The sequence below is a fragment of the Scyliorhinus canicula genome, chromosome 11, assembly GCF_902713615.1.
Source record: "Scyliorhinus canicula chromosome 11, sScyCan1.1, whole genome shotgun sequence".
Classification (NCBI taxonomy): Eukaryota; Metazoa; Chordata; class Chondrichthyes; order Carcharhiniformes; family Scyliorhinidae; genus Scyliorhinus; species Scyliorhinus canicula.
The window spans coordinates 144,752,380-144,765,605 of NC_052156.1; the positions used below are offsets into that span (position 1 = coordinate 144,752,380).

At 47.3% G+C, this 13,226-nt stretch overlaps 1 protein-coding gene across 3 annotated transcripts in view; it reads left to right on the plus strand.

Moving 5' to 3' along the window:
* Window positions 1-13,226, plus strand: part of ncaph2 (non-SMC condensin II complex, subunit H2) — a 48,416-nt gene that overhangs the window by 17,250 nt on the left and 17,940 nt on the right. For 2 of the 3 annotated variants that reach the window (XM_038811647.1, XM_038811648.1), the window contains 6 exons: window positions 1,143-1,229; window positions 3,842-3,963; window positions 4,062-4,133; window positions 10,430-10,499; window positions 11,589-11,693; window positions 12,998-13,051. In XM_038811647.1, the coding sequence (XP_038667575.1) occupies window positions 1,143-1,229; window positions 3,842-3,963; window positions 4,062-4,133; window positions 10,430-10,499; window positions 11,589-11,693; window positions 12,998-13,051 (510 nt within the window). The remainder of the gene's footprint in view (window positions 1-1,142; window positions 1,230-3,841; window positions 3,964-4,061; window positions 4,134-10,429; window positions 10,500-11,588; window positions 11,694-12,997; window positions 13,052-13,226) is intronic. The other variant, XM_038811649.1, reaches the window with a different exon arrangement.

The following is a 13,226-nucleotide window of genomic DNA, read 5'->3' on the forward strand; positions in this document are numbered from 1 at the left end:
TCTGACCCCTAGCTGCGCTTTATCTGCTGAAACCCTCATCGGGTCTTTATTTATTTCTAAACTTCACTATTTTAATTCTCTCCTGGATGGCCTCTTATTTTCCACCCTGTTATCTTGTGGTCACCCAGAACAGTTCTGTTGTATCTTAACTTGCATCCAGTTCTTCGCGACCATTACCCTTTCTGCTCACTGACCTACACTGACTTCCAGTCTGGCAGTGTCTCAATTTTAAAATTCTCATGCATGTTTTCAGATCCCTGCATGACCTCGTCTCTCCTATCTCTGTAGCCTCCTCCTGCCCAACCCTGTGCCCTCTGCACTGCTTCAATTCTAGCATTCCAGGTCTCTGGTTTTAATTACAGCAGGTTTGCAGCCGTACTTTCAGCTGCCTAGACTCTAAGCTTTGGAATTCCTCCTGTGATGGTAATTGGCAAAAAAACAAGGGGAGATTATAATTTATTTTACAGTGCTGTAATCTTGAATGCTCCGTCTGAAAGGGCGAATAGAAGTAAATTCAGTACCGCAAAAGGGAATTGAAATAATAATTGAAGAGAGAAAAATTGCAGGGTTAAGGGAAAAGAGCAGGGATGTGGTACTAATTGGATATAATCATAGAATCCCTACAGTGCAGAGAAGGTCATTTGGCCCACCGAACTGCACCAACCCTCTGAAAGAGTACCCTACAGAAGTCCGCTCCCATGCTCGACCTCGCAGCCCCACCTAACCTGCATATCTTGCGACACAAGGACAATTTTATCATGGCCAATCCCCATTTTTGGACAGGGGGAGTAAACTGAACACCTGGAGGAAATCCACGCAGACACAGAGGGAATGTGCAAACTCTACGCAGTCACCCAAGGCCGGAATTGAACCGGAGTCCTTGGTGCTGTGAGGCAGCAGTGTTAACCACTTGGCCACCGTGCGCCCATAGCTTTTTTAAAGAGCTAGCATTGGTACTACAGGCCGAATGGTCTCCTGTGCTGCATCAGTCCTAGGAAGTCAGTAATTATAAGGAGGGCAGATGTCTCCTGGGATTAATGCTTGCTGAGTGCACAGAAGGCTGTGTGGAGCTTGTGATATGGGCACAGTCAGGTTACACAGCAGGAATGTGATTATTACACTGTGCCTTGCATTGTTTACAGGCCGAGAGAATTTTCCAGAAGATGTGGGGATGGATAGCAGTGACTGTCAGGCTCCTATTCCAGTCTTGAACTTTTTGGATGAAAGGGGTAAGTAAAACTCTGGAAAACTTTATGTAGCTTCTTTTTCAAGTTTAAGCAGTGTGATTTAGGATGAGGACTGGATAAATTCTTTGCAAAGGTTGTTGTTGCGTTACCTCTTTATATTGAGCATATTTTGGGTTGACAACCAATCTGGTATTTCATACTAATTCATGCAAAATAACCAAGTGGCACATTTCACCAGGTGCGTGTCACAGAGATCTCAGTGGTTATTTTCACACAAATTTAGATTGTCAATTGTGTGGCCTGGAAAGTGCTGCTTCCTGCTGCTCTGTAGGTACCAGCCACCTGCTGATCCTTGCATATGGAAGGGAGAATCACAGCTGAGCTTTGTTTATCTTTGTTTAACTTTCACAGCCCAGTGATTAAGAACAAGATGCTTGAAAAATTCTACTCTGTCCAACCTACCCAGCTCAGGGATGCTGAGACCTATGATATGCAGGATAAGCACAATAGCAGGGTACCTGCTTTCTCGTCGGTAGACCCCTGATAAGATCGATACAGTTCATTATCAATCACAGCAAACCCACTGTGCGATACCTGATACAGAAGGCCCTTCTATTGGATCAAGTTCTCATTGGTCAGATACCCGGTCCACAACTCTCCAGCTGGGCGTCTTGTCAACAGGTCTCAGTCACTGCCCTGACTCCAATTTGCACATTTTCTGAGCGTCTTGAATTTCCACCTCCCAAGTAGTCTCCATTGTAGCCAACAATGGGATATGGATTTCCTCTCTCTACGTTTCTACAGCACAACCAAGCTACCAATTAAATAAGCAGAATGTAGACGTTCTAATTTGAAACAAGACTAATCCTCCAGACCCATGATATCCCTTTTTTTTACCCCCCCCCAAAAAAAATCCCTCGAACGACTTTCTTGAATTTAGGTTGTGGAAGCTGGTAAAACTACAGTAATGGTTCACTGAGTGTCAATGGATATTTGCCTCAGTATCACTTGTACTGTGGACAACAGGTATTATTAAGAAAATAAAGGTAGTCTTGAGGGATTTGTATTGGTAAACATTAGAAATAAGGGTATTGTTTTAAGTGGGCTGAATTTGTTGTTTCTGTGCCAGAAAGTGTAAAACCTATAGTTAGATTCATGCTGGACAACGGTGTTTGTATGTGTGGGGATTGGTTTCAATTCCAACTGTGATCCTGTTGTGCTTAATGGGGCCACGGCGTGCAGATCAAATAAACCAGTAGTAGTTGCTTGGCAACTGGAGCCTTGCTGAAGCTTTTAAGTTTTAGTTTAGCTAATTTGATTGCAGTTGGAGATAGATAGTGAGAGAGAAGGCAGCTCTCCCAGCTGTGCTCGTAGCAGTTGTTTTAGAAAGCTAAAGAACACCTCTCTCAGCCTTGCTAGAAGAAAAGCCATGCTGTGGATTACTGGTTAAGAAAACAATTTCCATAAACCTAAAGGCTAGCTAGCTAAGGAAAATAGAGAAATTAGAAGTTTCCAAGAAGACTGGAGTTAAGGGAACAGAGAAAACTGGGAACCAGAATAGATAACTGTTCAGTCAAGTCACAGAGGTGAAAAGACATTGGATCGTGAGAAGCAAGAAAGATAGCTGCAGTAGTGCTAAGGTTTGTGAGAAATTATTACAGTTCGGGCATTATTTAAAATAATTGTGGAAATTCGTGACTGGTCCTTGGAGTTTATGTAAAAGCCTTTCAGACAAAGAAAAGATGAAGGGAGAGGTGTAAAACCTGAATGCGAAACCTTGATGGAAGCAGTGGAGGGAAAGCATAATTTAAATCACTTGTGTGGAAGCCAGAGTTCAGTGAGACAAGACGGCTCAGGGTATAAGAATCAGCTGGGGGGCTTTTGAGGAGGAATCCAGACATTCAATTTGATTCAGAGAGGAGTGTCTCTTTCCACACTCATCTTGTGTGCTTAAAAGGGACTTTGTCTGTTAATGAGACCATCGTAGCTTAAGATGTAGTTTGTAATCTGCGTTAATCTTAAAATCTGTAATTGTTAAGATAAGGAGGGCGTTGAAGGAGTATTGTACCAACATCCATTTTTTTCATGTTTAAAAAATGTTTTTTTTTTCCCTGTTGTTAAAACTAATTAGCGGTCCTGTGACTCTTCCTCCACATTTTATAAAACAAAGTAAAAGTCACGGTCTTTTGAGGCAGGATTCCATTCTGGAATCTTCCCATCTAGTTATAACACCAACTGGGATCATAACCGTATTGACACGATCACACTGCAGCAGGAGGAGGTACTGGATGGTGAGGAGCAGCATCCAAGACTTTGGTCACCCTCTGTGGCTTAAGATGATGGAGGCTGGTTGTGGCAGCCTGACTTTGGGCATCTCGTTGTGCTCAAGCCAGGAATCACATTTGGGCCCTTGCACTGTGTGCCTGAATACAGTTGCAAGTAGACCGAGGATTGGAGTGGGTTTAGGGCTTGGGGCAGAGAGTTGGGGTGTGTCTGGGGCCAAGGGTGGCTGAGGTGGTGGGTGGGGCTCTACCCAATTCTGGCAACTATTCTTGTTTTGAATAAGTAGGTGGGTGCGTTATCTATCTATCTCTCTATCTTTCTTTCTTTCTTTCTTTCTTTCCACACACATAATCTCGACAAAACACCTTCAGTGTATGCTCTTACCTCAGGTCCCGCAGGAGATGATGGTGATGATGACGGTGACGCTGATGGCGGTTTTCTTCCACTGTTAGCAGAGGATGAGGTGGTTCGGGAGCATATTACACATCAGAAAGTGAGTGCTGGTTTGGGATGGGGTTTGAAGAACGGCGAGTGTGTACAGTCCTAAACTGTGTCAGCTCTCGGTGTAATTCCCACTTCCTGTCCCTGCAGGCTGTGGGTGAAGATCGAGGTTACATGCTCCGTGAGAGGGTGAAGACAGTGCCTGACACAGGGCAAGCCAAGGTAACTGTTTTACTGTGCTTCATTTAAAAAGCGAACAAAGGAAATTCTGAAGTCACAACAGAAAAGGTCAGCCTGCAAAATCCCCCTCGCTAACGTCTGCGTACTTGTACCAAAATTAGTAGAGCTGTCTTATTGACGAGATGAGCAAGATAATCTGGCTGTTTGAAACATATCCACCAGCTGGTGGACCACATACCTTTCACACTGGCAGGACAGACCAATCGGAGGGGGTGACATAGTCACCAGGAATCCTCAACATTGACTCCCGTCTCCATGGGTTAACTGTGGCGAAGGAAACCAAGATGAGAATTTTCCACGGTTTGGTGAAATTCATGACACTCGTGTCCATGAAGGGGTTGCAGGACGGCACATTGTTGGAGACGGCTGTGCAGCCCTGGCGGCCATGTGAGTGAGTGGTGGAGGGTTTGGAAAGAGGAACTGCTGAGTGAGGGAGTGGAGGGGATTTGGGGAAAGGGCTTATTACCGTGTTTATGTGGGCGAGGACTGATTACAGTCTCTGTATGTGAGTGTGGGTGGATTACTATGTGCGTGGAGAAGGAAGGGCTGATTACTGTGCGTTTGGGTGGGGGGGGAGAAGGGCTGATTACTGTGCATTGGGGGGGGGAGAGGGCTGATTACTGTGCATTGGGGGGGGAAGGGCTGATTACTGTGCATTGGGGGAGGGGAGGGCTTATTACTGTGCATTTGGGTGGGGGGGGGCTGATTACTGTGCGTTTGGGTGGAGGGGAGGGTCTGATTACTGTGCATTGGGGGGGGAAGGGCTGATTACTGTGCATTTGGGGGGGGGGTGATTACTGTGCGTTGGGGGGGAGGGCTGATTACTGTGCATTGGGGGGGAAAGGCTGATTACCGTGCATTTGGTGGGGGGGGGGGCTGATTACTGTGCATTGGGGGAAGGGAAGAGCTAATTACTGTGCATTGGGAGAAGGGAAGGGCTGATTACTGTGCATTGGGGGGGGGCTGATTACTGTGCGTTGGGGGGGGGAGGGCTGATTACTGTGCATTGGGAGAAGGGAAGGGCTGATTACTGTGCATTGGGGGGGCTGATTACTGTGCGTTTGGGGGGGGGCTGATTACTGTGCATTGGGGGGGAAGGGCTGATTACTGCATGGGGGGGGGAAGGGCTGATTACTGTGCATTGGGGGCGGGGGGGCTGCTTATTGGGAATTGGGGGGGCCTGATTACTGTGCGTTGGGGGGGGCTGATTACTGTGCATTGGGGGGGGAAGGTCTGATTACTGCATTGGGGGGGAGGAGGGTTGATTACTGTGCATTGGGGGGCGGGAGGGCTGATTACTGTGCATTGGGGGCGGGGGGGGCTGATTACTGGGAATTGGGGGGGGGGGCTGATTACTGCGTTTGGGGGGGGGGGAGGGCTGATTACTGTGCATTGGGAGAAGGGAAGGGCGTATTACTGTGCATTGGGGGGGCTGATTACTGTGCGTTGGGGGGGGGCTGATTACTGTGCGTTTGGGGGGGGGCTGATTACTGCATGGGGGGAGGGCTGATTACTGTGCATTGGGGGGGGGAGGGCTGATTACTGCATTGGGGGGGAAGGGCTGATTACTGTGCATTGGGGGGGGGAAGGGCTGATTACTGTGCATTGGGGGGGGGAGGGTTGATTACTGTGCATTGGGGGGGGGAAGGGCTGATTACTGTGCATTGGGGGCGGGAGGGAGGGCTGATTATTGTGCATTGGGGGGAAGGGCTGATTACTGTGTATTGGGGGGGGAGGGCTGATTACTGTGTATTGGTGGGGGGGGAGGGCTGATTACTGTGCATTGGGGGGAGGGAAGGGCTGATTACTGTGCATTGGGGGGAAGGGCTGATTACTGTGTGCTGGGGGGAGGGAAGGGCTGATTACTGTGCATTGGGGGAGGGAAGGGCTGATTACTGTGCATTTGGGGGAAGGGCTGATTACTGTGTGCTGGGGGGAGGGAAGGGCTGATTACTGTGTGCTGGGGGAGGGAAGGGCTGATTACTGTGTGCTGGGGGAGGGAAGGGCTGATTACTGTGTGCTGGGGGAGGGAAGGGCTGATTACTGTGTGCTGGGGGAGGGAAGGGCTGATTACTGTGCATTGGGGGGAAGGGCTGATTACTGTGTGCTGGGGGGAGGGAAGGGCTGATTACTGTGTGCTGGGGGGAGGGAAGGGCTGATTACTGTGTGCTGGGGGGAGGGAAGGGCTGATTACTGTGTGCTGGGGGGAGGGAAGGGCTGATTACTGTGTGCTGGGGGAGGGAAGGGCTGATTACTGTGTGCTGGGGGAGGGAAGGGCTGATTACTGTGTATTGGGGGAAGGGCTGATTACTGTGCATTGGGGGAGGGGCTGATTACTGTGCATTGGGGGGAGGGAGGGCTGATTACTGTGTATTGGGGGGGAAGGGCTGATTACTGTGTGTTGGGGGGGGAGGAGGGCTGATTACTGTGCATTGGGGGGGGGGGAGAAGGGCTGATTACTGTGTATTGGGGGGGAGGAGGGCTGATTACTGTATTGGGGAAAGGGCTGATTACTGTGTATTGGGGGGGGAAGGGCTGATTACTGTGTATTGGGGGGAGGGGGCTGATTACTGTGCGTTGGGGGGAAGGGCTGATTACTGTGCATTGGGGGGGGGGGGGATGGCTGATTACTGTGTATTGGGGGGGGGGAGGGCTGATTACTGTGTATTTGGGGGGGAGGAGGGCTGATTACTGTATTGGGGGAAGGGCTGATTACTGTGCATTGTGGGGGGGAGGGCTGATTACTGTGCTGGGGGAGGGAAGGGCTGATTACTGTATGTTAGGGACAGGTTGATTACTGTAGGGGGGGTGGGTTGGTACTGTGCGTGCGCACACTGTTGGTGTGTGTGTGCAAAGTACATTAAAAAAAACAGCGTTTCATATTTATTGGATGTGTGTTGATCTATAATACACACACTTTAATAATTACATACTAAATACCGTATTGCTTTTTGTTTCAATGGTGTCTGGGATCATGTTAATTTTAGAGTTTCAAAAATATGGGATGTGGTCATCTCTGGTATGGTCAGAATTTGTTGTCCATCATGAATTGCCCTTGAAAAGGTGGTGAGTTAAAATGGATTCACCTTGGAAAGTAGCTAGTGGAGCACTGTTGCAGTTGTTTGCTTTGTTTTAAATGTACATAAACCAGTACGGTAAATAACAAATATGGGCTTGTATTTTACACTCACTAATTGCACTGAATGCTGAGGTCACTTTGGTGATCTTCCATGTTTTGGTCCACAGTCGTGATAGTAACAGAAGGTAAACAAAGGGAAAACTCAAGTTTTGATCCACTTGACTCGAATAATTTCGCCAAGTTGAAGTGGAAGCATTGGTATTTCACTGCAGAGCATTAAAAATGATATTATTACATGGCTCTTTGTCAAAAATTTCAAACCTTTTTGTTTTCTGCTACACTCGTTCCTGAGGAAATGTCCTGCTGATTACCACTGAGCCCCCCCTCTCTCAGCTGATTGAAGTGGCACAGTGGTTAGCACTGCTGCCATACAGCGCCAGGGACCTGGGTTCAATTCCGACCTTGGGTGTCTGTCTGTGTGGAGTTTGCATGTTATTCCCATGTCTATGGGTTTTCTGATGCAGTCCAAAATTGTGCAGGTTAGCTGGATTGGCCATGATCGATGTGCAGGGTTACAGGGATAAGGCACTGGAGTGGTGCAGGGTACTTTTTCGGAAGGTCGGTGCAGACTTGCTGGGTTGAATGGCCGCTTCCCGCTCTGCAGGGAGTCTACGGATTCCTCATGTTGGACAGCACTTTGAAAAAGCATTGAGGGTAGCAAGGCACAGAGTGTATTCTGGGGGACTTCAAGAATGGTTTGGTAGCACCCCCACTGACTGAGCTGGTTGAGTTCTGAAGGGAACAGCTGTGAGATTAGGCCTGTGTGAGGGTAAGACTTATTGACCGTGCCCTGTTCATGATGATGTTGGTAGGACTGATATCCACCCCAATCTGGAACCTAATGACTTGGCGTATCTCTCAGCCTACCATCATCATCAGTCAATTCAGGGAAGAATCGGCAAGAGCAGCACCAAGTGCACCGATTGATTAGGCTTCTACTTGGTGCACACAGGACTAGATATATGCTAAGTAGCATGCAATAAACAAAGCTAGCAATCAGGGCAGCAGGGTAGCATGGTGGTTAGCATAAATGCTTCACAGCTCCAGGGTCCCAGGTTCGATTCCCGGCTGGGTCACTGTCTGTGTGGAGTCTGCACGTCCTCCCCCTGTGTGCGTGGGTTTCCTGCGGGTGCTCCGGTTTCCTCCCACAGTCCAAAGATGTGCGGGTTAGGTGGATTGGCCATGCTAAATTGCCCGTAGTGTCCTAATAAGTAAGGTTAAGGGGGGGGGGGTTGTTGGGTTGCGGGTATGGGGTGGATATGTGGGTTTGAGTAGGGTGATCATGGCTCGGCACAACATTGAGGGCCGAAGGGCCTGTTCTGTGCTGTACTGTTCTATGTTCTATGTAATACCACAATGTACCGAGCAGTTCAAAGGCATATCCAGTTGCGAATGGTGATGGATAATAAAATAAGGACGTGATATCCCTTTCCTCAGCAACGGCAAGAGCCCAGCACATGGTTGCCAAAGATAACTTTTAAGCATGTGCAGCTATCAACCAAAAGTACAGAGTAGAGATCAATGTTAGCTTGCTCCTGAAGTCCCCATCATCACATGTCAGTCTTCAGCCAGTTGATTCGATCCATGTAATATTAAGAAACAGCTGAATGTACAGCATGCAGCAAAGGCTATGAGCTCTGACAACATCCCGCCTATGGTGCTGAAGCCTTGTACTTTGGAACTAGACGGACCTCTAGCCAAGGTTTCAGTACAGCTGTAACACTGCATCTACCAGCAAAGTGGAAAATTGCCCAGGCATGTTCTGTCCACAAAAAGCAGGACAAATCCATTCCAGCCAATTACCATCACATCAGTCCACTCTTGATCATTAGCAAAGTGACTGAAGATGTGATCAACACCATCAACAAGGGCAGGTCTGTGCGTTGGGTGTACTGCGGTAACATGAAATGTAACGGCAATATAATATAGAAGATGGCACTAGATGGGCCAAAGAGCAATCCAGTTAGTCCCACTCTCCTGCCATTTTTTCCCCCATGTCCCTGCAGGATTTTCCCCAATTCCCAAATCTGTTTTCAGTCCCTTATCAGGCAGCATTGTCCAAATCCTAATCGTTTGTTTTCTCATTTGTTTGCTGCTTCTAGTTCTATTGCCAATCACTGGTGAGGTACTTCAGCCACTGGAAATGGTTTTGTTTTTTTACTCATCTAAACCCTTACGGAAAGAAAAACTCCAGCTTTTCCAGCCTATCCACGTAACTAATCCTTTACCCCAGAACAATTCCCAGAATCATTCTCATAAATCTCTTCTTTACTTGTCCAAAGCCTTCATGTTCTTCATAAAATGTAGTGTCCAAAGGTGGATACAATTCCAGCTGTGCCCAAAATAGGTGTTTAATAAAGTTTTAACTTGACTTCCTGTTTTTTATACTCTCTATTTCTGTTCATAAAGCTCAGGATCCCAATAAATTTCATTAATTGCTTAATTAACCTGTCCCATCTTCAAAGGTCTGCGCACAACAATCCCAGAGGGTTCTTGAACCCTTCTTAGATTGACTTGTATGTTTTGGAGGGGATGGGGGAACTCATTTGCTGTTAATCTCCTGTCCTGAAATAAGTGATTTCCTCAGGAGCTGAAGTTCAGAAAGCTGGCTCATTTACAATAAAGGCAGAAAGTTTTTAAGAATTCATTGCGTTTTCTGGCAGTTGCTCCCTATCAACACTATGCCCAGGGTTAGTGAGAAGACATTTTGGAGGAAAATATGGAAGCAAGCGCTGAAGAAAGATGTGCTGGTGGGGCCTTGGACTCAGCAGTGGATTGTGTGATTGAGACGACCAGGAAAGCTGTTGTTGAATTCAACCCAAGTAAGCATTGGGTGAGATGCTCAGGGAGTGGAGGAGGAGGAATTTGGTGGAGTCGAGCACCACCCCGGAAACGTAAGCACGTAATTCAGACTGATGTTTTGGGATATCGCTGAGGCACAGGAGGGCCAGTACTCGTGGAGTGCTGCACTGGCGGGATGTGTCTCTTAATCCTTCAATCAACAGCAAACCCAGCTAATTTGGCCATGTATCTCATTGGTGTTTATAGGTATTGCTGTCTGCAAATAGCTGCCACGTCAAATAGAACTATATAAATGCAAGTTCACTCTCTCTGCTTGCTGTTCTTGTTTACATTGTAGGACGTACTCGACCCCTGGAGGAGCCTGGACCCTTTTGAAGCCACCCAAGAAGACAAGCCGTTCAAGAAAGGTATCTCTGTGAATATGTCCAGCTTCCATCTCTATTAAGAGAAGAAACTCAGGCATAAACTCAAGCAATGTTTCTTGGATTCAACAAGGAATATTGATAACCTTATCAAGGGGCAGGGTGGGGGTCATGACTGAGTAGCAGCTGTCTGATAATTTTGGGCCTGTCCGATTGTCCTATCGTTCTGTGTATAACCCCCCCCCCCCCCCCCCCCCCCCCCCCCCCCCCCGAGGTAACCTATTGATACCTACTTCAAAGAATGTCATGATCGAGATTTCAGCACATCTGTTTCTAACCCTGTATCTCAATTTTTAGCAAAATCAATTGTTGCCCACATTGGCGGAATATTGCAGAGCGAGAGTCGCAGTTTGCAGTATATCTGCGCTGTGACAGTGCAGTTGCGTGTTGCCTATGGGGAGGTGTGGCTGAACAGTTTAAGGAGGTGAGAACTATCAGATTGAGAGAGGATAGTTTGCTCCTTATTGCAGGGTGTTTGCAGTAGTTCCCCTGTTGCTGGCTGCTATCTCGCCCGGACAGTTTTTGCGTGGGAACCTGGGCTGAGATTGGTGCTCTGTTGAAGCAGGGAGAATGTTACAGTTGCGTCTGCCTTATCGCAAGAACCTTCCAGCAGAACAGTGGTTGGAAGTTGACCATAGTCTCAAAATGAGAGCTATGTCATTCAGTGGTGATGCCAAGAAGCACTTTGTGTACACACAGGATAGTGGAAATCTGGAACTTTTCCTCCCAAAATGCTGGGGACAATTGAAGCTTTCATAACCTAGATTGATCGATATGAGCCAAAAGTAATGTCTGTCTTGCCTGGGGTCACTCATCTCGAGTTGTAGTTCTGCCCTGAAATCCTGGCCTGCACAACCTAGTACCACAATGATCACCTTACCAAATCGGTAGAGCCCACTGATACACTTGCCACCCAACAAACTGAACAGCACACTGACCATCTGATAAATCATCGAATAATGGAGGGAGTGACTGGGTGGGTTGCGAATTGTTTGATAAACTGTTTTGTGTTATTATTCCCCTCATTATAGTGTTCTGGTCTTACACTTAGCGCGGTGATTTTATATTTTGCAGGAAAGCACTTTGTCATCCCATCATGTGTCGACGTCACAGGAAACAAGCGGAAAAGGAAAACCTGTATGAAATTGAAAGAGTTTGGGAAGTGGTTCTCTGTAACATGTGAGTAGCTACTGATCAGTTCCTTCCTGGGTTTGTTGAATCCGTGAAGTTGGCTCCGTGTCCGAGTGTGGATAACACTGCACATACGACACAGCCCTCCCGCTCCTTTCATTCGATGCAGGTACATTCTTGTATTGTATGGCTCACCGTTAGTGAGTCATACACCATGACATTCATTGCTATCATTATGTATGGTGCTCTACATCAGGGTTTTTCAAATGGCAAGTTGGAGGTGAATTTCAGAAGTGTCGTCGAGCTACAGGTCATAGTGTTCTGCATTCATCAACCCGCAATGTCAGCGTTCAGAAGTCTTCAGGGAAATTACTGCTTAAAATATCAATTCTGTCCTCTAGAGGGAGCAATTATTTGACAGATTTCATGTAAGCCTCGCAGTTCCCGCCCAACCCACCACCACCAACCCTTGCCCAGCGGCAGCTCCGCTTCGAAAACCTTGTCCGTGAACCGTTGGGAGGATTCCTCTACTTCTCATGGCCAAAGCTGCGGCCCAGGAGTTTGCTCCATCTGCCCTTCCATCATTCTGGACATGGGCCCCGTGCATGCGTATAGGGAATCAGCTGCCATTGCAGCAAGAGCAATGTTATTGGAGACAACAGTCTCCACAAAATGATTGCAATGTCTTCTGGTTGGGGAGACGCGAGCACACCGCAGTGCCACAATTGAATATCTGAGAAAATAATGAATATCTGAGAAAACCGTTTTCAATGTCCATTTTGTCTAATTAATGACCACCAGAACAGTTAGTTTGTCAATTGTCTGGGCCAGTTTTAGTGTTGTCAGCATTCTTATCTGTTCTCCTCTCCTCGGTCTTCTTCCTTCACTTCTTTGTTTTCTCGAGACAGTGTCCAACGATTGATTCAGGTTCACAATTGTTGGCGGCTCTCCAGTCTCTCCCATGAGTAACTATCCATCATATGTGACCCCGGACAGTGAACTTTTATAGACGGGAAAACATCACAAGCATATACGATCCTGTCCTCACTCAATGTTGACATAAATTCAATGTACCAGGGGCGACTGGATAGTGATTAAGTACAGGAAAACTAGATGAATTTACTTTCCCTCCCTTGCCTTGAACAAGAAACTTTTAGTGTCTCAAACACTGCCTTGAGTCAGGATATACTGGGTTAGCAAACGCGGCATGGGTCCGGAAGGTCAGCCGGCGTGAGTCTTGAAGGTTGGCCAGTTGGCAAGTGTGTCCTGAGGGACAAAAGTTAGAAAAACACTGCTCTACATCCTCTCTGTCTGACTCCACCTCTCAAACTCTTTTGTTTTCCTCTCCCCAGATTATGGTGGATGGAGTGAGGCGAAGAACAGGAGAAGAGGCCCAACATTTGCAGGTGAGAGGCAGTGCAGGGCATCTGAAATCAGCCTGCATTCTTTCATCAAGGGGTCCATTTAAAAGGTTTTTCTGATTTACAAGATATAAGATCTGGAGTGAATTCATTGCAGTGTGCGTATTGCCCATATCCTGACCAGTCCTAATCTTTCACTAAGGAAATTATTTCCTCTTCC